The following is a 24,908-nucleotide window of genomic DNA, read 5'->3' on the forward strand; positions in this document are numbered from 1 at the left end:
TTTAATACCATATTATATGTTAGAATAATGAATTTCGTTTTGTTGTACACCATACACATATAGGTAGGTAACTGTTTTATTTCTACGACTATTTAGTCAAATAATATATATATATACAGTATAATATCGTGTATCAGTACTTATTTCGAAAACACTTATATCTTGAATTTACATAGTAAAACAATTTCAACTGATAATCTACATTCCTATTACAAATAAGTAAATAACTCAAATGAAATAAAACATAAATAAGTAAAACACAAACGTATAAACGTAATGTCCACTAATAGAGAGGTAGTTTACTAAAATACCAACAGCCTGTATAAATTACTATAAAATATTCACATAAATTTCCGATGATTCAGACATCAATTATTATACCATTTTAAACTTAAAAAATAGACTCAAATTCAACAATTCTCAACATTTTAAATAGCAATTACGTCACCATTAAAATGTGTCATTAATTATTTATCCTTATTTTTCCTGTACCACTATGTCTATTTGATGTTCATAAAATAGGAGGTCTATTTCATAAGACACTGATTACTAGAAAAACTATTAGGTAACATTTAAAACAATTTTAAAAATGTCTTACTATTTTTACTATTATTATTTTTTATTATTTTTTTTATAACTACATATACAATTTAAATTCCTTATTTCAAAGCAGAATATTTTTCGGAGTATTATACCTACGTATAAAAATACAATTTTGGACGAGTAGTTCATAACTTATAAGTACTTACATGTATTTAATGTCTAGATTAGCACTATGGAGTGGCCACAGCCCACAGGGATACATGTTTGTCCAGTTCTCCGCTCATCAAACTTTAAATACTTATTACCTATTAACTAACATAAACTAACTAACAAAATTTGATTTTTAAAGACCGAAATACATCGAATAATATTCTGCTTCTAAAAAAATGATAACAATAAGAATAATAATAAAAATATTTTTTTACTAACAATTTTGTTTTTCAACGACTAATAAAAAATAAAAAATATTTTCAATAACGCATAATACAAGAGTGTTTTATTAGTGAAAAAATGAGTGTTATATGTTAAATGAATCCGTATACCTATATAAAAAGAAATTAAAAATTGTAGGTAACTACAGAGAACTTAGCAGTTAGAGTTAAGACGAATATTGAAAGTTCATTATTCGTATCGATATAATATAACTTAAGTATGTAATGTATTATATTATTTTATTATTTAACACGTATGAAATGTACCTAATACGTGAATGGTTAATATAATATTTAAATAACAATCGCATATTGAAAAAAAACTGCTGAAAATATTACATTTATCATTAGCTATGTATAAACATATGATAAATATCTTATTGTTTTCTTTCTACATATTATAATATGCACATTGCACTCTTTTACCTTTACCAGAGTATTATTATTTATTTTTCTTAAACAGGTTTGTATTTATCTGTATTTAAATATCTACTCGTTTCCGATTTTTATTTATCAATGGTTACATAATATTATCGTACTTACTTTGATAAATAAAATGTAATATTTTTTAGAATAACTTGAAATTTTAATCACCTAGCTATTCACAAATGAATTCATTTAGTTAACTATAAAGAATATATGATACCAAAAATCTCATTATTATATGAATAGTCATACATTAAAATATTATTATAATGCATAGAAAACAGTATAAGAATTATTAGGTTTTTTCTCATTGATAGTTGATACACCTATTTTAATGGATACTATATTTCCATAGAGGTTGAACTCTCAGTAATATAGTATTATTAAATTAATTCAACTTAACGATTTTGGCTTAACTTGTTTGAAATTTCAAACAACTCAAAATACTTTTAATTTTTTACTCAATTCACTGTAAAACATTTGTAATTTTACGAATCCTTATCTGTTATTACAGAGTTTTTGTCTCGCTTCGCTAACCTCAACGCAAAACATAGTGGTGTTTGTTCTATGGCGTGTATACTGTTTGAAAGTAATGATAAATCATCGTATTTGAAAAGTATTCCGAGTGAAGTTCATTTTTCCGTAATACAGGTACACACATGGTTTTTTTCCATAACTGTATACACCGGTAAGTTCCTATTCATTTCATAATATTCTATTTTTTTTTTTTATTATTACCTAGTAGAAAGTTGGAATAATATAGTACTCATAATAAATTTGATTAATCCTGTTTAACTGAACCTCATCACATTTTATCTAATGGGTAATTAAATTATAAATATGAATACTTTCACTGAAGCTTAAACTTTTAAATTTAAACGGATTCAAAACAAATAAATTACTTAGTATTTGGATACTTAAAATTATTGAATAATTTTGTTTCAAAATAATTTAAAACTGTAATGAACTACCTTCTAAGAATAACGTAAAATCAACTATCTATATTTATATATAAAAATGTACCTAAATTATCATAACAACATTATTTCTAAACTACAAATTATATTATGAAACACTCGAGAAAAAACTAGAGCAGTTACAACTAAAAAAAAATCCTTTGAAGGGGCTTGATGTATTTGATATTAATTTAGTATTTACATAATCACGTGCCTATAGAAATGTTTTTTAAAAAATGATCTTAGTATTGTTTCACTGCACACTGGGGATGTTAATTGTTATTTTATAAAATAAATAATAATTATGTCGTTTTAATAAATTCCATTGAAAATATTTTTGTTATAAATTTCACAACTTTTTCTCTCAAAATGTGTGCGTTAAGGGTCATAAAGTAAAAATAAATAAACAATTGTAAAACCAAATATTTTTTGATCACCGAAATGAGGTAGAGATATGAAAAAGACTATATAAAAACTGAAGGCATACAAGAAAATTAAAAACTCAAATAAACAGTGTGGGTTCAACTTCTTTAAAACTTAGAATAGTAACCACGTGTAGGTTTTTTAATGTACCATCGCGAAAACAATATAGGCACGATACATATATAGATCAAATAGATTTACGAATAATAGAAAACGTTTCCGTCTATTATCTATGTGAAGTCTCATATTATACCGCTACGTGGACTTCATTTCATTTTTGACTGAGAAAGAGAAAGCTGACCTGAATACCTTATGCATATGGAAACAGATGGTAAAAATTTTAATACAATACACTGGACAAAAATATGTCTCGAAATTTAAGGTTCAATGATCGTACCATACTAATATAATGCATATTATATTCATTGATTATATAAACTATATTGTTTAGATAATCAATGGTATATTGTATTTTTTGTTTATTATGATAATCTATTCTCGGTATTTTTTCCAGTTTATACCAATATTCTCGGTCATCGATATAATAATAAACAAATTACAAAAACAGCGGACATGAACGTAGACGTGGTTTTAGTCGTCCTAACATGAAAATATTTTTAAATAATTAGTCTAATGTGTAATAATATTTTAAGAAAACACTACAAATAAATTATGATCTGTTGTGAATAGCTATAGTAGTAATGTATTGTATGTCGAATTTAAGAAAAGATTTTTAAAAAAAAATCGAGATCGAGCATTTTAAGACACTGCGGAATGTATCCATCCATAAGAAACAGCTTAGCTTAAATAATTAATGTGCTGATTTCGATAGTATTTCTTCGCGCTTTCAAATGTTTTATAGAAAAAACACCATCGTATGCCGAAGTAAACGAAGCGAAACCACGAGTACTCGACACTCCGTTTTAGTAGGTAAATCTTGACTGCAGACCTCTGCGCTTTTACTATGCTTATTAAAATAAATTATTGTTATTGTTAGGATATTGAACGTTTAACGCGGTTAATTAGTTAAAAAGCGTTCTTAATTTATTTCATCGTTTCTATGTGACAATGTTTGTTCAAAAATATGATCATTTATTGTGAGACATTGTAATGAATATTGATGGAATTCAAGAATGCATAATTACAATTGGAAATTAGCCTTAAAATGTAAGCCAACAGATTATAAAACATAAACAACAATTGCATGACGCTTTTGGACTTTAGAACTTACTATCACTTACTATACTATCAAAATAATAACTTAATTGAGTAGTAATATTTTAAAATACATATTTTTAAATATGAATTAAGTATAATATATGAACCAACAAACTACTATACCCGTAGTATCAGCTCATAACAATCAAATTTATATTGATTATTTTTAATTTGGTTACGTAAATAAAGGCTTACGATAATATATTAGTAATAATCAATTGCGTATACTGTACCTACCGGCTACCAACAATTATATTTTACAAGGTACTCTGAAATTACGCACAGTAATTTAAAATAACTATATTTTTCAATCAACCATCATGATTTTAAATATTTTACGGTCTAGAATATTTTCAGGCGTACCATGTTAACCCACGCACTAACTTTATTGATCACATGCAAAAAGATACATTTTAGGTGATCAATTTTCAAACCATCAATTGATTTTAAATTTTTAAGCTATAGCCTATACAACAGATTTTTATCATGAATGCCGTGTTGGACTTTAACTGCGTTAATAATAATTGCTATGCACTAAATTACTTTTACAGAGTCAATTTTTAATTATTTTATCACTCACAGCGGAAACTTCCACAAAAAAACGGGTTTCAGAGAAGAAATTAGTATACGCGCAACTTCTAAGCAAGTGTTTTTTTTAATTTACCAATTTGTGAACGTATACGCCATTTCGATTTCAATTTAACACATTATTTCTAAACGATTGAACTTGTCAATTTTCTTATAACATAATATCCAATGTCGTATTACATTATTATACATGAGGAAACAGGAGATCAACTATCAAGTGTCACAAGTGTCACATATTATGGCGTTATCATCATCGTGAAAATGTAAAACCATAATCAGAGTCGACATAGACGATAATACCTATAGCAGTTGTAATATTATCAAATGACATTAAAACCGGTTGTTACTCGCACAGTCGCACGTGACAATAAGATTTTCATAAGTCATCCATGAATAGACGGCGGGTATAAATGTATAATAAGATGGCAGTTTATTTATGTAAAAATTTCTTTATTTCAACCACGCGAATATCAGAATCACCTCTTTATGGAGTACAATGGTCTGTTTTGAAAATGTAAAACACTAAAATATGAGACAACTGACAAAGTAATGATATAATGTAATAATCGTACACCCGCTCCTGGGACAGTGTGACGCATCCAGCTGTGAGGTGACCCACCCAAGAACCAGAGAACTGTTGCCGTAGTACACATTTTTTTCTACTATTTTTTCGTCATCGATGACGTATGTATACCATCATAAAATAAAAATACACACACTACAAGACACATAAATAATGTATGCTAGCAATTGTTCAGTTTTCATGGCCGTATTAAACCATACTCGCGTATCCCGCAAAATCTAAAAATCGCTACATAGTAACGTTAAAAAATTCTTATCATATTAAAATGTAAATTTCTCAAGCGAATAATGTGCATAGTCTATAATTTATTTTAAAAGGTATCGGCTCATCAATATTGTTGTCGGTACACAATAATGATATTATACACTGCAGCACAAACTATAAAATAGTATTATAAAGCGAATTCGCTCATCGCATTTCCTCGTTTTATTGCTATACACGTATAATAATGGACGGTATGGTACACATTATAGGAAAACAAACCCGTTATTAAATAAGATGATAGTATTATGTACCTACGATACGCAGGTACTTACAATTTTATAAACTGTTATTTTAGTCAAAATAATAAACAACTATGCGTCGGTCGATGGTTGGAAACTGCGACCAATTGAAGACTACATTGTATTAGTTTATACTTTATATTGTCTTAAATCGTAATAATATATTATAATATGGACATATAGTATCTATCTATAGCCTATATGTAGTATAGCAGTATATATGTATTTTGTTATACTCGAGAATGGTAGCCAATTTGTTTGATTCTTTGGAACACAGAATTGAATATTTGAATTAGTTATTACTTAGGTGACACGATAGAAGGATTTGTCCATCAAATTTTCAATAATAATTTGTCAAAATGTTTAACGTTAATAAACTTTAATCGTTTATAATTTTAACTACAACGAAAATTATGAAAAAATTAATATCCACGTCTAGAGTGTTTTTTTATCAAACAGTATCTAAAATATTATTTCGGAAAAGAGATCTATTAGAAAAACCATCAGCTTTTTATACCTCTTCGTGCCGATAGGGAATTTCAGCTTTCTAAAAATTGACAATCTGATGTCTAAAAATCTAAATGCTATACGAAGAGTTAGTAATCCTAGTTCTCAGACAAGAAAACCCACATTTATTGTAAAATTTCTTGTACAAACAATTTGTTCCAGTACTGTAGATCAATTCAGGGCTATAATAACTAAATTATTTCAACCAAATTTATAATATAGCCTTCATAAAAAAGTTTTAAATTTGTCTCCATTCAATGTTAATAAAAACGTTTCAATACCATAGTAAATTAAATTTAAAGAAAAATATTTATCATATTGAATGGGTACCTACCATAAATAAGACCAACGAAAACTAGAAAACTATTCCTCTCAATCATATTATACAAAAAACACTATACTTAAATTAAAAATGAGTAAATTACCTAAAAAATATTTAAAAATCAAATTATTTTCTTCTAGATGATTTTCATTTATGTATTTTTGTTTTGATGTTGAATACTAAATGTACAGACTACAGTTCAATCTTCAATCAGTACATTTGCGTCACTGAATATAATACAGTCAACATAATATGCACATATTACTTGATACTATATGCTATAGTAAAACATTTAATTGAATATGAAAAGAGAAAATAAATTGCTTAAATATTTCTTTAATTAATTAAATTTAAACATTTTTTTAAAATAAAATTTCATTTTAATTTGTATAAACATTTTTACTTGGCATATTTTTAGTATATATTTTAATGATAATTAGCGAATAAATACATGCATATTTTGTACTTTTTAGTGCATTCCATAGTTTCAGGCCCTAATAATAAATTATAATACTGTAATAAAACCAGATGTTTTTGTGATCAAAAATGTTCCTCACAAAGTAACGAATAAAAAATTGTGCACATTTAATTTTAGTTTTGAATTCAAATATAAAAACACAAGTTATAAATATTATAATAATATAATATAATATTATAATAATCATATTATAAATATTTAGTTATTTATAAATTATATATCTACAAATATTAAAATATATTAAATATTTATTTACAAGTAGAAAATAAATTGGATAAACGGCTTGACAAAACCATTTATTCCTCGAATCTTTGTAATAAAATATAAAAATTAAATAAATATTACATCGATGTCACATAAATATGTACGTACGTGAAATTTTGGTCTATGCTACCATGTCAGAATTATCGAATAATTTATGTATTAATAATAGGTATTATTATGTACCATAAATTATACCCATAATTAAGTCTTAAAACATAAATCAAAAAGCCATGCACTAAATAATACTCAAATGGATAAGTATCAATATTGTAAATCAATTAATAATGTCCAAATATTAAATACTAAAAAATAGTTTGGAAAAAAATTAATGTAAATGTCCTGCACAACAAAAAACTAACTTTAAAGTTAGATACAATAAGTATTGAAATATTATTGTAACTTTAAAAATTGTTTTATATGCATAATTGGATCAGTGAATATTCAAGTTTCAATACCTAATTAATATTCGTTTTATACAGATTGGTAAACATTTAATAACATTTCCTTTTTAATGAAGATGGACACTGGGCAGTTACAGTTCCCGACGTATTGGGCAATAATTTGTATTATTTCGCTTCATAGCTTCGTCGTATTATGATACATATTAATATATTTATCTCTATATATTATTTATATTAATATTAATATGTATTGATGAATGTATTGTATACATATTATGACAAAGCTATATTATAGTGAAGTAATAAATAAATAATAAAGAATTGCTCAATACAATATATTAATAAATTAAAATACCTATGAAAATAATTTCAAAAGCAATCATCCAACGGAAAATCGATTCTGAGCAAAGCCAGGTATGTATAAAAAACATGATTGCTGATATGATTAAGAAAAACTATTCGAAAGTTTTCGGTAAATACTTCCTAACCCTAATTGAAAATAAAAACCAATGCAATAACAAGATAAACTGTAATTCATTTGTTCGGCTTATTAAAAAAAAGTCTAAACAACTTACATCTAAAGAATATTAATATTTTATTAGGTAGCTATGCCTACTAATAACTAGTACTCACTAAAAGCTGCGACCTGCGAATATAAGATAATATATTTGATAAAACCAACATGTATATAATAGGTACACTTATCTTTATGAAATTATTTATATTATTCATCCACGATCCACACCTACCTATGCAGTATACATAATTATCAATACTACCATACATACAAAATATTTTATTATTCATTCATAATAACACATTCCTAGTCTGAAGAGTCATAATAACGGAATAGGTGTATCATTGTATCAAATGTCTTTATACAATTTATTTATATTTTGTGCTTAAATTTTATTATTTTATACACTCGATGTTTCTATACCTACCGTATTGCATAACATTACAATAACGTGCCATGTTATAGCGTGCGGTTGGTCTCACCAATTAGTTAATGAAAAACACAATTTACGAACAATGGTAGATAACGACAATGTAATATAAAATATTGCCAATATAAAAATTAATCTACTTAACTTAATTATAATTTGAATGCCGAGTATATATTAAATAGCTCTAAATATATTTATAAGCCTACACAGATTTTCAAAGTATAATTAATGATCACTCATCAGTAGTCATCACTGTCAAGCTGTTCAAATATGTATATTTTGAATATTAATTGAAATTATGGTAAAGAGGCATTTCAATACGCATGTTTAAATCACAATAGATAAATATAGAGTAGAATTTAATTTTCGAGCACCTGCCAGGCAATATATTTTAAATTTCATAATTAGTGCATACATTTTCGTGAATTTCACATTTTGAACACTACCTACTTAAGGTTTATTGTGAATAGTGGGTTTTATAATTTAAAACGGGTGGGTAGAAAATTCGACAATGTTATAACTAGTAGTATGGGCAGGGTAACAGTATATTTTGGTTGAATAGTTTCGCTTAAAAAAATGATATAGCAGATTCATTAATTTTAATGGCGTCTTTATATTTTGAAAACGTTACTTTTAATAATATGTTGATAGGAAATAAAACGATAACTCAAAGAGCTAGAATCTTTGTGTAGCATACATTTGACAAATGTTATATCTATTCTTTGGACTTATTCAAATGCTTATGTTGAAAATTGTAAATACATATTTTTGACTTAAGTACCTAATATTAAACAATAATTTCTTACTTGCAGTGATGGTAAAAAATTGATAATAACTATTATAATGCTGGGTCGCATGAATAATCAGTAATCATTAAACATTTATAATCAATAATGAACTGATATAGTCCCTTAAACGAGATTTAATGACCCATTGGCCATTATGATTGGTTCACTGATATTATTAAACAATTAAATAATCTAAGCAATCTAAACGAATTTAATTCAATCGATTTGTTATTCTACACAGCATAACTATCTCATTTATTATTGACAAAGGTTCTAGGGTGGGGGGGGCATTATTTACATTTATTAAAAGTATTATTGTATACAAGTTTCTATAGTTATACCTAGATATGGTGAGGTTGAATAAACTCATAATTTATAAAATAAAACCATTTAAAAAAATACATAACCAATAACCCTGGGCCATTTTTTTTATTTTTTATATTTTTTATTAAAACAGTTGACGCTGTAATTTGTTATTGCGGTGAAACCGCTAACGGCTCTTCACGTGGCCCCTCGAATATGATGAGATCCATGTGGTGCCTTGGAATGTGTTCATCCCACCCCCACTGCTGCCATACATACAAGAATTGCCATTTAATATTTACGTAATCTTATACTTTCAAGTTTCAACAAATAGTTGACACTTGAGAGACAGTAGGTATAACAATGTATAATATTACAAAATAATACTAAACATGACTACATATAGTTCACCGTAGTCAGTGTCGTGTTCAGAGGAGAGGCGAAAAGGGGCAGTTTTGCAGAGGACGGAAAATGTTTAGGAGCGGACATTTTTTAATTGCGAGACAAAACAAAACTCTCGGCGTTTTGTAACTTACAATAACTTTTGGGAAGGCTTATTGATTAAATAGAAGTGTAATAATAGGTATTTACAAGTTTTCGCTTTGGAAATAAAATTTTGGAGATATTAATGTCTTAACTTATATATTATTGTAACGTATAATTATAAAAGAGTCGAGGGAAAATTTTTTTTTTTTGTGATGGGTAATACCGTAAAAGTAGATATATTAAAATCTGCCCCCTCCCCCCACCCCTGGAAGCATAACTTGCCACGGACTGTAAATTCGGATACAATATAACAATCCCCGTTCTGTTGTTTAACACTATTGGCATATCAGCGTGTACGTGTGCCTATAGACAATGGCATAAACAAAGAAAAATCCGAGGAAAAATCCGAGGAAAAATCTATACCTACACAGACAACGGTTAAAAACATAATCTAGATTCCATCAGACTGGACTGGATGAAAACGACGTATTATAAACAGAAGTGCATATTTTTACTACACGTATTTGGTATTATTTTTGTTTGTATACCAAAACCGGGCCGAATAAAAATCGGTAAGGTCGAGGCGCAACCGAGGGTGAGGTTTTTCAGAAAATACATTTTTTTTCTCGAAAATGTTGTAAGAAAAAATAATGTAGAATTCAATTTTAGTTCACACCGTCTGCAAGTCAACCAGCTTCGCAGACCGTTGTTATACCGATGTACCGTTATCGCCGGTCGGGCAAACGTCATTCCTTATAATATAATTAGAGCCACCGCCGGCACTTAAAAAATTATAAAATAATCCCGATATCCAACTACTGTATAATTATAACAGTAAACTGATTAGAGACAAATGTAAAGGCCAACAGATATAAATTATCGTGTCTTACGATGATTTGTGACGAAATTTACTAGTGATGGAATTGAAAAAATTTACATAAACAACAGATTTTGGCGTGTTTCCCGATGGAATGGGGACTGGGAGATCCATCGGCAGAGATATAGAAAACAATACTCCAGAAAAGCAGGTAGACTAGTCCACCCGTGTTCGTATCAGAAGTCATAACAGAAAAAAAACCCAGCAAATTCCGTATCTCCGTACCCCCCACCCCTCCCACACACTACCAAAGGAGGCATGAAGTGCAGGGTGTAGACCGACGAAAGGGCCCCGAAAATAATAATAAATTGTTCGTTTTGTTACGATTTGAGAAATACGTCGGGGAATAGTTGAAATGTTTTCTATTTATAATTACTAATTAGGCATACCGTCGTAGTCGCTCAGCGCTGTAGAAACACGTTTTATCGTTATCGCGGTCGTTATTGCCGCGCACTCAAGAAAACACGACACACATAATATAATATTTAGACATGTCCGTCACAGAACTACGTTTGTACTTGGAAACAGACGGTTTTTATACTTTTAATTCTATTGGAATCCGAAAAGCACCGAGTACAGTTATTTCGCTAATTACGATCGGACACGAATACACGATGCAATAATGCAGATGGGACTATTACATAGGTTATAGGTAGACATAAAAATAAATTTGAAACGAGTTATGGTCATTCGCATTCATACTGAGCATACTAATTACAATGCTTTACTATTATTCTGCCAAGTGCCTTTTAAACTATGTAGGTATAACTTAAAAACGCATTGCACCATTTGAAAAATATAAGACTCGATCGTGTAGTCCTAAAGTTACACAGTACTCTTTATCTCAATGGCTGTATAGCACGATACACTCAACTTTTAAGTTAAAAGGGACCCGGAATTGTAAATAACAGAGAACGGTGCAAATGACCGTAATCTATCAATGTTTCTTTTTCATGACCAGTTGTTACTGACTACGATAATGTCCAAACGACTAACCACTGAAGTGCTAACTACCAATCACTCACTGCTGGCTAGGGAAATATTTAGTACTATTAAGAAGTCACTGCAGGTAGTACCTAGATATTATAGTCATCGGTCGTGCCAAGTGAATAAAATCGTAAGTACGACGAAATCACTTTGCAACAGGTGTATATTTGGCGGAGACCACGTTAACCTATAAAAAAGTGGATTAGGAATTAATGTACCTACTTAAAGTATGGAGAAAGAGCTGGAGACTAACATTGTTAGAAAAAGATAGCACACGACTTGGTAAGACCATATTATTAGTATCGAGAGAGAGAGAGAGATAAGCTTAACAACATTTCTAGAAAAACATATCATACCACCTACACTTAAAGTTATAACACTGTACACATATTACGTATCGACTATCTCTTTCAAACAACAATGTTTTGCTGCGTTTGAGGTCCGGCACTCACCACTTTCAGATGTTTGAGCGACGGCAGGACGGGCTGCAGTTCGCTGATGACGGACATTATCTTGTCGCCGGACAAGGCCTCGCTGCCGTTCAACAGGTTCATCACTTGGTCCTTGAAACCCTCCATCGAACCGGAGCGGATCACGGTCAGGGAGCCCCGACGCGACCGCGGCGTTTAAGAGAGATCGACGCGGAAATCGGTGCGAAAACACCGGCGAAAAACGTACTGGTACTGATGCGCGGACGACCGTCGATAAACCCGAAGCGGACTGCCGTGCAACCGGTGGCGAGACTGGCGAAGTGGCGAACGCGTCTCAGTGTGGGCACTACTCTATGCGTGCGGCGTGCCGGTGTTGTTGTTTGTACCGATTGCGCGCACCGCGCGCCGGGTCGACGGCCGCGTCCGCCGGTTCTTCCATCCCACCACCGCGCGCCCATCAGAAACACCCGAATTGGTGGGGACCCGGCAATACCGATACTACGTTTCTGATCGTGTTCGGCGGCGGCGGCGGCGGCGGTGCGCCGGTTAGCCGAGGCATTCCGAACCGGTTGGGATTTCGTACCGTCGCGCGTCGTCGTCGTCGTCGTCGAGCCGGCTACGGGCGGCGTCGGCGGTCATTAAATTTATTTTTGCTCGAGCAACGTGAGACGTCCTCCGGCGAGTGCGCGTGCGCGAGTTGTTGTCGTTTGCGACGAGCGAGCTTTTTTCAAAGTTCACCTTTATATAAGTGTTATTGAAAAAAAAATAAACCAATATCCGTTTTCCTAGAAAAGAGAATAAGGAATTCAAATATGTTTTCAAAATCACTTGTGGATGTAAATTTTTTTCTGCTCATTGGTCAAATGCACGAAATGACGACCAGCTTTCAACAGCCTTAGGGGCCGTTCACATTGCCTTCTTATGGCCCATTATTCCAAAATTCAAAATTAACTCAACTCGCGAGCATTACAATTAATTCACAGTTATTTTTAAGGCTTGAAAGACTTACCTACCTCTGCAATAAGACAATGGGTAAAATGATATCAAAATCAAAATTGTATTATGTAAATAATGGATAAGCTTCGTAAAAAAAATATTGTCCGAAAGAATTTATAAAAAATGAACCTCCATAATATTGATAAACTTTTAATAATTAAATACTATGCATAGTGTGCATTGACATAAAACGGCAAATACATAATGTTCTCCATCTAAAATATTTGAAATAAAAACATTATAAAAATAGTAAAGTTATTATACATATTATGAATTTTGGTAATTTGCTATAATATATATATATGGACTTCAATACTTCATAATTACTACAATGTCTAAAATATGCAAGTATATTTTGTAAAATTTAATTTCATGAATCAATTTTTTATCAAATTTGTTTTGAATACAGAATGGAATTTGTGTATTTAAAAAATCGATAAATTCACAACCCTGTTTAATGTTTATCACAGTTACTGTAGTGGTCGGAATTTTATGTTTTTACATATTTGTTGTTAACCAAATTCCAATTAATAAGTAATTTTTTATCTTGCATAAAAATGCATAATTTGATTAAAGAATATGAATATTAAGTGGACGTTACACGACATTTGTTGTCTCCGTCTTACAAGTGCGTAACATATAGCTAATTTGAAGCTCAGCATATAAAGTTTAGCTCCGTTAGCTTAAACATTATAGAGTATATTGACCTCTTATAAAATTTAAAGGTACGTTTATTATCTAGAGCAAATCAAAGGCTTTTTTTTAAGTACTTTAAGATGTACAAACAATTTACATATTTTAAACACTCATAGCCCATAGGTTACGTTAGATGGCATTAAAAAAAATCAAAATATTACAACTTCATATAAATATAAGACTATAAGGATCTAAGCTCCTGAAAAATATTCCTAGCTGAACAAGCAGTTCCAATGGCTTATAAAAAAGGACCCAACCCTAAATTGTTTTTATGTGGACAGGCAACAGCAAATGTTCTGATAGAAAGTAATATGTAGAGAATAACACCAAGTAAAATGTTATCGTAGTTTCATATATACTTAAATTATAATGCTTTATTTTCATAATTTACTTAATATTTTTAATTGATATTAATAATAAAGATACAAAAGCTTTAACAAACTAAACATGATGAGGAGTATCTCAAATCGGTGACCTTGATAGTTCTGTTGAACTTTTAGCAATAGTAGGTAGGTAATTACAATAATTTCCTTATCAACAACATAATCTCTTTCAACATACAGAACTTCCATAATATAATATCTTGAGTAATTAATGATCTTCATTTAGCAATAACTTATTATATTTATTACTTGGGAGTTAGGAAAGTATACGTTCACATAATAAATAATAAGTAATAATAATAATACAAGTCATCAGCCGTTGCACAATCGACTAGATACGAGTTTACTTATAAATAAATTTCATATATTTTATAGGCAGCTGTAAAATTGGTACAATGATAATGTCATTATTTTAATAATAATTGAGAACTACTCAAGATTGCAAACAGATATTATATGTTTCTAGATTTGATATAATGTTCATTTTATATTAACAATAATAATTAATAGATAGGTTTAAAATCAGGGCCCTCAAATTACCATAATTAGATCGGTGGCCCGTAGTCCGTGCTCAATTGCGGACTAGCAGTCCGGGAAAGAAGATCTGAACAAGTATAATATATTATAATATGTATATTTATATAAACCGAGTTCTCCGAAGAAATAAATAATACGTTTTCACTAATAATATGGCAGGCTATATGCAATTTGTTCCAGTGACATCAGTTGTTAAAATGTCATTCAGCATAAAATACAAAGACATTCAAACATCTGTTAAAAACCGACGAACAAATATGACTCCAATAAATATGGAACAAAACTGCTGTTACTTATTGTTCTACATTATTAGTAAATACTTCAAAAAAGACATCGATTTGGAAATTTGTTATAAATATTTTTCTACACATTGTAGCTAAACAGTTAGGTAGTTTTATTATTATACTATGCCTAATAATCTATTGAATAAATTTAACAAATGTTAGCAATAAAATAATAAAAACTTATTTTATTATATCCTACGCGTGGTTTTAATGACATAATAACATCATAAAATTAGAATTTGTAGAGAAAATAATTCTAGAGAAATTCTTATACAGAATATAATAAATTATGAGTCAAGGCGTGAGGCCAGAGCAAAACAATTTTTCTATCAGTTTTTATTTTATCATTTACACTTATCTCTTTGCACTGATTACTATATATTATTAAGTGGCCTAACGAGTACCTATAGGGTTTTTTTCTCGTCTTTACAACTCGACTCTCAAATACCTAATACTAATTGGTACCTACAGCAATCGCGGTTTATCGTTTTCGAAAAATTGTGTTGTAAATTTGTAATATTGTTACACCCACGATATCAAGCTGCAATGCCTCAGTGCGGATCCAGTGATTAATTTTTTTTTCGGTGAGGGTAGGGATAAATAAGTACAAAAAAATATACAGCGTATACAACATATCTCACAAATTTATATTTTATAGTTTACATTTTACAAAACAAATTCCAAACGTCGCTGTTTTTTATTGAAAAAGCATTGGTTAACATAAATTTGTTTAATTTTTCATTGAAAGCAACTGATTTTTGTCCATTCCGAAAAATTGTTTTTTATTATATCATTTTACTAGCGCAAACTAACCAACCTCACTTTACTGTCAAAAATGTACAATAAGTAATAACACATAACACGTAGAAAGTCGGACGTAGATACTAAAAATTGTCTTTTGTCATGCGTTGAGTTGTATAATATTACGTAATTACTTTTATTGTATATCTACTGAACGTCTGAAAGGTCGCAATACCGATATTTCTGCCAATACTCAATATTCACCAGAACTATGATAAAGAAACGTAATAACTCATAATTTATGTGCTATTAGACCGGCAAGAAATTTTCAGAATTGTAATTTTATAGTAAACATCCGTATAGATAAATAATATAAATAAAAAATAAAATAAATAAAAATAATTAATGAAAAGTAAGTAAGTATATATAAGTATTAATTGAATCCTGTAACTCTGGAACGATATCCGATACTGCATTACATTGAAAAAAACACAGTCTATAACAAAGGGGTGATTGGGGAGGAAATGACCCCTTTACGGCTATACCCACCTGGATCTGACAATGCAATGAGTAACGTTTAAGTATAATTTGCTACTGGCTACTACACACAATTTTAGATTTTGAGGAGGTTGATGAGTATATATTGGTTTTTATTAAGATGTGTGTGTGTGTGTGTGTGTGTGTGTGTTCATGGTAAAAAATTAGAACTAATTGGTACTTTGGAAGGTGAAAATTCAAGTATTCCTAGAACTTCTCAAAATAATCAGGAAAAACAAATGAAATATTACGGGAAAATAGGAAATGTTTAAGCTCAAAATCTGTTTTAGACTCGATCGATTATTTTTGTAATTCAAAAAATAGTTAAAATAACATGATATTTTCACCAATTAATAAGTATATTAGCATTATAAAATCTTGGATTTTTGTCTGTTATTTCATATTTATAGATATTTATGAAATTTATTTTAATTTATAAGTTTTTAATTTTTTTCAAATTTAAATAAATGAAAATTAATGAAAATTAATAATACAATTTTTATTGTTGAGAAAAAACTTGAAAATTAAAAGCAATATTCTTCATATGTTCTCCTTACTCCGATAAGAATGTATCTCAAATACATAATTACAAACTTTCATAAGCGTTTAAAGTTCAAATATTTTTTATTAAATTTATGAAAATTAAAATTTATAAAACATAAGACATCTAATATTTTTGTACAAAATTCTTCAAAAGTTTTTGTAACTGAATATTATAAAAAGTTTAACATTATATCCCTTAAATTTTGAATGATAGAAGTTAATATTCTTATGACATTAAATAGTTAGATATTTAAAAGTAAAATAACGAATTTTTTTTTCTTAAAACGATTTATGTCATTTCGTTATAACTGAAAATCAAAAAATATTATTCGTAAAAACCTGTAAGTTATCGTTACCACGCATATTTTTGTTTACTTTAATACATCTATTATACAGATGTAAATTATACACGATACATCTTTAAAATATTTAAATTAAAAACTGTTTTTACCACTATCTTATTTACACTGTTTACGGCAATATCTCGCAGTTAGTATATTTACTTTTCAGTTCTAGGAACAACTAGTTATAGCTTATATTATAATTATTATTTAACCCATAATATTATATTGGAATTTTTTTATTTTTTTTTTGGGGGGGGGGGGGTAAGGGGGAATAGTTCAACCTATCTTATTATACTAAAAGAAAAAAATTGCAATTTACAAATAAAATAAATTGCCATTTTAAATATAGGCTGACATCTCTGTTCAGAATTATTTTTTGTAAGCAATAATTTATCATTGAATACAAATTGAACACATCCATTACATAAGTGACCTCAACTCAATGACGACAGACGAAGTACACATTACACATACCAGCTACTATATAGCAGATCTACTTCAGTACTACACTGATTTTTTTTTGCCACTCAGTGTCTACTTATAACATTTCCAATAAAAAAATAAATACTTCATAAACTTATTAAGTACAGCAATTTTATTTTTCCTTAGTTCCGGAAAAGTTTTTTCACTCGATACTTTATATTATTGTCAATTATTTAATAGAAAATATATCGGACATTCGCAGTGGTTTTCGAAAACTACTAAAAAAGCTTTGCAATTGAATACAACTTGCATAGAGAAACTTTGAGTGCACCTTTAACTGACGTAAATCCCAAATAATGTTACCAATATATTTGATAAATATTTTTTCTTATGCAGTTATGCTAATTATTTTTTCGCCCTCTCATTTGAAATTTAAAGCTGAAATTCTCTGACAATAATATGCTGTCAATACTGATATTATAATATAATATAAATAGTAAATATAATAGTTGTATTAGGTTTATTGATACTCTAATATCATAGGTATGATCTGTTAACTAGATTTTAAATTGTCTATTTAACATATATGATATATAGTATTACTAATAATTTAAATGCTGTTAAAAAACTTGCCAACTTTACTAAGGAACACATGTATCTTATATTTCAATAATATATTATATAGTTGAAGAGTAGTTCTCGAATAAGACGTGAATAATAATTGTCACATTGTATTATTTATTGATCATAATTATTGCGCGAAAACATTTACCGCCCATCAGCCCCCCTCCAAGCCCCCCCCCCTTCAAGCCCCATCATAAGTAGGTAATAATTGAGTCTATGTAGCACAATATACTCGTACTCTAGAATTATGTCTACATAAAAATCATTAATATGCAATATTACATTTGCAATGGGTGAGATGCAAATAAAATCATTACCCAGCAGCTATTTGTGGCCACTGGAGTAAAAATATTTTTTTGTCAAAAAAATGGTTTGTCTTCATCTGAACCTTTGGAAGTACTTTCGAGTTTCGACGGTTCATTACTATGAATATATTTACATACTGCAATATACTTAATACTTACACTTGATCCAAATGACAAAAATAAGTACTTACTTTTTAAGAACTATTATCACACATTATAATTTAGATACCCATTAAGGCTCCGAGTGTAATTTATTTTCTTCAAATGCCCAACATTTAAAATAAAATCTAAAATGTATAGTTATATTATTCAATGTACCTACGAAAATTAAATTAAAATTAATGATGATAGTCTGCCACATTAATCAAGAATCACATTTTATTATCACTTAATATCGTATTAAATCATAAAATTATACCCAGATGATTGACTTCATGAAATCATTGAAAGGATTACAATAAAATTGGAACAATTTCATAGAAATTGAGATTGTTTATATTCTATTGAAGTATAATTTTATGAGTGACTATATTATGCCTAAATAATGATGCGATTGTGGCTTCATAATAAACTCTTTATACAATGTAGACTGTAATAGACAAAACTAAATATTTTAGTTGTGTTTAATATTAATATTGTCGAGGTATAAGTAAAAAGAAAAAATGAAAAAATTGGTTTTCAATTTGTTATAACTTTTTATAGTTTAACTTTTAAGTTTCCTTACTCAAACATAACTATTGTTATTAAACAATTTGTATGGCAATTCACCATTGGTTTTTCACTATACATTTTGAGACAATTGTTTAACCTCAGTAATAACTATTGTGCGATGTATTTTTTTTTATTCAATAAAAGGTCGATTAGGAGTTCAAACCAAATATTATACCAATTACAATACAAAAAGCTATAGGTAATACATAAAAATAAATTTCTAAATATCGACGAAGCGTAGTGGTTAAATATATTTAAGTTATAACCTGTCTTCATAAATTATGAATAAACAGGGGTTGAACAATAGGCATACTGAACAAATATTGAACACAAACTTAAAAATGTCCATTTAAATAATATGTTATACTCAGTCTCCTATGAACATTTTGAAGAAAAAGTTACTTATATGTATCTTTATAATCTATATAGTAAATGAGAAATTATGAACATTTGTTTTGAACAGTTATTTTGGTAATTTATTTTTTTATTTTTTTGAGTTAATAAGACTGCGTCATCAGAGGTCATTAGCCTAAAGGTCCTACATATAATCACATTATTCTATCACAATTTACAATAATCTTTATTCTAGGGAGGTATATATATACATCATGTTGAACATTTGGAGGAAATTGATAACATTTTATTTTTATTATGAACAAACATTATTATTGTAGACAAATAATGGTTGTATATTATAGTCATTCATTTTTTATCCATTATTTAATAATATTTAATAGATAGATTTTCAAAATTATTAAGATATTAAATAAATTTTTTGAAAAATTGTTGTTAGGCTAAATCTATATTAAACTAAATATTTAAAATAATATCATGTTATTTTTTAAGATGCAACAAATTCAGACAGTTCAGATGTCTGTAATTTGAAAAGGTCAACTTTATTTTGATCGTATTAGACGACTCCGATTATTGAATTACCTTTAAATAACACCATGAAAATACATTTCAAAATACTCAAAAATATGTGTTAGATAGAGTGTAATATCAAAATCGGTTTTTAAATCAGTGACCAAAACGATCTACTTAAGTCTTAAAGTCATACCTAGGTACTATACTTCATATTCACTATATCGAAATAATAATATACATATACATAGTACAAAATCTGTGAATTATAAAATATAAATTTAGTATACATAGGTATTTTAATATTTTACTTCAGTAGAATAAGGTCATACTATAATAGTATAATATAATGCTTGACTACTGGCTACATTTCTGCCTGATAGAAATAAATTGTCACTTTATTAATATTGAATATGTAAATCTTATCATATATGAAAACATTGCTTACCTTGAAAATAGATAAACTTGGGTGGTATCTTGGTGAACCATTTGTGTTTCCTTCGTATCTCATTAATCTGTCCAGGGGTTTGTATATCCCGTGTGGTTTGAACATACCCAAAGTGTTTGGCGAAGGATACAAACTAAAACATTAAGTTATAAAATATAAATATTGAATCTATAGTATTATAAATTATAGTATTATCAATAAAGTTTAAGTAGGTATACAAACGATATGTTAATTAAATTTGTTAGTCGATTTGATTCTTTTTCTCTACATACCTAATAGTTTCGCCGTCAATTACATAATATATCCATTAGCACCCTTCCCTAGCTATGCCGATACACACAAGTTTTTGGCATTCTATTGTTTTTGTGTATTTGTTTGGTTTAATGTATTTTTACTTTTATGTGCAGCATACCGTGTGTTTATTCATGAGGTACGATGAGCCAAACATATTTTCTTGAAAAAAATGTATAAATTCAAATGCGCTTGATTGTTTATCCAATTCAAGCACTAACTGAGGTTAATGTATCTGGCAGGTCAAAACCTAAATCAACCCTATATAAGTATAGACTAATATAGAATCAACCCTGTATGAGTATAGACTAATATAGAATCAACCCTATATAAGTATAGACTAATATAAATTATAAAGTATAGGGGTTCTGTTCATATGGTATTATGTCCCATGCATAAAAAATGAACGGATAGAACAGCGGATCTCAAACTGTGGTAAGCAGAAGGCAACATATATATGGTTAGGTAATTACCCAAGTTATTTTTTTTTTATACATTAATATTGTTAAATATATTTTAAAATATTGAACAGTTCTATTTTTACATTTTTTAGTCATTAGTGGTACGTAAGTACATGGCCGATCCACAATACACGTAGTACTATGCTGTATCTACGCCAAAAAGTTTGAAAATCTATGGCTAGAACATCAGTCTCCCGCCTCTAAATTTGGGGTATACCATGGTTGTTATCTCTTATCTTTTTAACATTCATTTTTTTTATCACAGCCCATATTATGATTGAGTACCTACATTAGCCAATGTTAAATACAGACTAATTTTCTACAAAATAGTAGATAATAAAATATATACCCATACCTATGAACATATGTCATATAATTCATAAATAATAAAAAATTGTAATTTTTTCGTATGAGTAAAATGTATTTATACCCAGTAAGAGTATTTCAGTCGATGAGAACATTTTTTCCTAATACATTTTACTGCAGTGCCTATACCAATAAGTACATACATTTTGAGCAGAAATGGCCGTCTTATAGTTTCACAAAAATATGCGTTTTTATTTAAATTTTTTTTGGTGTCTGAAGACACTTTATTAATTATTTCGAATAACTTCGATATAAATGCATATTTAACATATGGAATCCGATAATAATTTATGCTTATATAATATATATACCTGGTGTGTACACATTACAACCCGTAACCATGAATAATTGTGTATGATGAACTAATTGTTTTAGCTTCTTTTGAGCTATTTAATATTTAGATAGACATTTAAATATAGAAAAATATTTTAATATATATAATAGGTACATTTAATATAGACATTTTACATTTTTGTTTTTTCCCCATAAATGTCGATATCAACCTTGACAACTTAACATAAGTTCCCAAGTAAGTTATTCTTATGAATATTTAAACTTATAGAAAATAAATAGGCAAATTTTTTTATAAAAGTTTAAAGTTCAAATGTCGACAAAATATTTCAAAATAACCAAAATTTGAAAAATTATTTTTTGTTAAAAATACGTGTTCAATTTTAAAAACTTAGACTTAAAAATAAAATGTGAAAATTTAGGGAGCATTCCGTTCAGTGGGCTGTGGGGCCTGGGCAACCAATAAAAGGTGTGACATTTTTTACAGGTTAGGACGGTTACGTTAGCATTAACTTTTGGCAAATGAGCTATCCATACGTACATATTATTTAAAATATAAATTCACTCATCTCCACGCATAAACAAAACGCGATGAAAACTCTTAAAAATACTTCAGTCTCCCTTCTGCCAAAATATGTTCACGCGGAACGAACAGAACATTATTTTTTTTATTTTTTTTCGTTACAAAAATATTATCAATGTGAAAACGCCTGATCCGTTTCATTCACATAATTACACATCCTATCGTGTTAATAACCAAAGAAAAAGTGTGAAAATAATATTATTTTATTATTATCCTTTGAGTGGCAACTATCGATTTTTATGGAATAGCAAGTTCCTATTATTTATAATCCAATGATATACCGCCTACTCACTATGACGTTTCTTTGTTAAGTTCAATGGACAATAATGGTGGTAAAAATTGTAATCAGACTCATTCATTATAATAACGATTTTCATTTGCGTTGCCACTGAATGTCAGATTAACAATATAAACGTGTGAAATAATTAATAAACAGATATCATATCATGGTATTTAGTACAAAAAGAGAAGAGTATAATATACAATTACAATGACGGATGAGCTACCATATTTTTAAAAAATAGGTCATAAAAATAATACAACAATTTTAATCATTTTAGACGCTGAGCCAAGAAAACTTTGGTTTTACGATATGGTTTTTTTTATTATTGCTGTACACATATATATATACAGTGTCTTTAAAATATTCATTCTTTAGAATGGAACTTAAAAGTTCTATTTAATAATATTCATACACTGTGGGCTAGTTGTCAGATAAAGACAATAGACAGACATATTTCGAATTTAAATAATATTTTAGAACCATATTTTTAAGAAACTGGTTTCATGCCTCAAAGTTATGAGCATAGATATAAACATATTTTTTATCCTACGATATGAAATTCTATTTAAGATTGAAATTTGTATAATCCTTTGTCATTATTATGGGATACCTCATTGTTTACTATCAGGTAAACTACAGTATACAATTGAATTACTCGATTAAGATTAAAACAATTTGTAGGTGCACTCTTATTTGATTAAGTTAGATTGATTTAATTTAATTTTAGTGACGAATATTATAATATACTTAAACTTTTATTGAACGAATTTTTTAATTTTCTTTTTTATTTGTACATCTGGCTTTGTAGGCGGACACTTGCGAGTACCTAAGTACACACTACACAGAGCAACACAGCGTGAAGGTACCTACGTACACATACTATGAACATAATACTATGTCCTGAAATATTTTTTAACGCGACAATTGTTACTGACTAAAGCAATAGTTATTTAAACATTTTAAACATTAATAAAAAAAAATATCCAAAATTATACTCCATAGTTCATAACTATAAGTTTTTATTTTGTAATGTATTTCAGAGTTTCTCGTAAGTCTTAATATATTTCATTGTTTTGAAATGTACGTCAATGCCTCCTGAGTTTAGCATTAAGATTTGGGTATCTTGAAAAATTAGTAAACATTTATTAAAACAATCATTTCATAAAAAAACCCCTCTTATCTAGAATCAATTCGTTTGCATAATTTTGAAAACAATATTTTGAGGATTACGAATATAAAAATGTATATACGAATATATTAAAATGTTTAATCTTCATTTATCATCCAAGTCATAAAACAGTATAATACGCTTCTAGTATAATATTTTTATTAGAAGAAATCTACATGAAGTTCTGACAATTCCGGTAATCTTCGCACACACATGAAATATCATTATTCATTGCCAATTTATTACTATTTCTTTCCATTATGTACACTACAGTACACATGCAGATAAGCTTACTATTTAGTACATTTTCAGTACAGATTATTTTTTATTTATCTCTCTATAATAATAATAATTTATTAAATCTTTATTATCTAATATTTTAACTTTTTTTAAAAATGATTTATAAATACGCGTTGATAGTTTTGCATACCTGCAGTAAAGTAGGTATTAGTGTAGATTATACACCAAACTTAAATTATAAACAGTCAAGTCACCTAAAAAACCGTACACAACTATACCTATAGATAATCGTTTATTTTTCTAATTGGTAATAAATGTTTTAAAATA

General features: G+C 28.5%; 1 protein-coding gene across 2 annotated transcripts in view; it reads right to left on the reverse strand.

The window, feature by feature from the left end:
• The window catches only part of LOC111029876 (calpain-A), a 51,021-nt gene that overhangs the window by 20,702 nt on the left and 5,411 nt on the right, over positions 1–24,908 (reverse strand). The window contains exon 2 of one of the 2 annotated variants that reach the window (XM_022309102.1): positions 20,899–21,031. In XM_022309102.1, coding sequence (XP_022164794.1) covers positions 20,899–21,031 — 133 coding nt within the window. Of the gene's footprint in view, positions 1–12,483; positions 12,818–20,898; positions 21,032–24,908 lie in introns of those variants that run through there. The other variant, XM_022309104.1, reaches the window with a different exon arrangement.

Source organism: Myzus persicae, unplaced genomic scaffold (genome assembly GCF_001856785.1).
Source record: "Myzus persicae strain clone G006 unplaced genomic scaffold, MPER_G0061.0, whole genome shotgun sequence".
NCBI lineage: Eukaryota > Metazoa > Arthropoda > Insecta > Hemiptera > Aphididae > Myzus > Myzus persicae.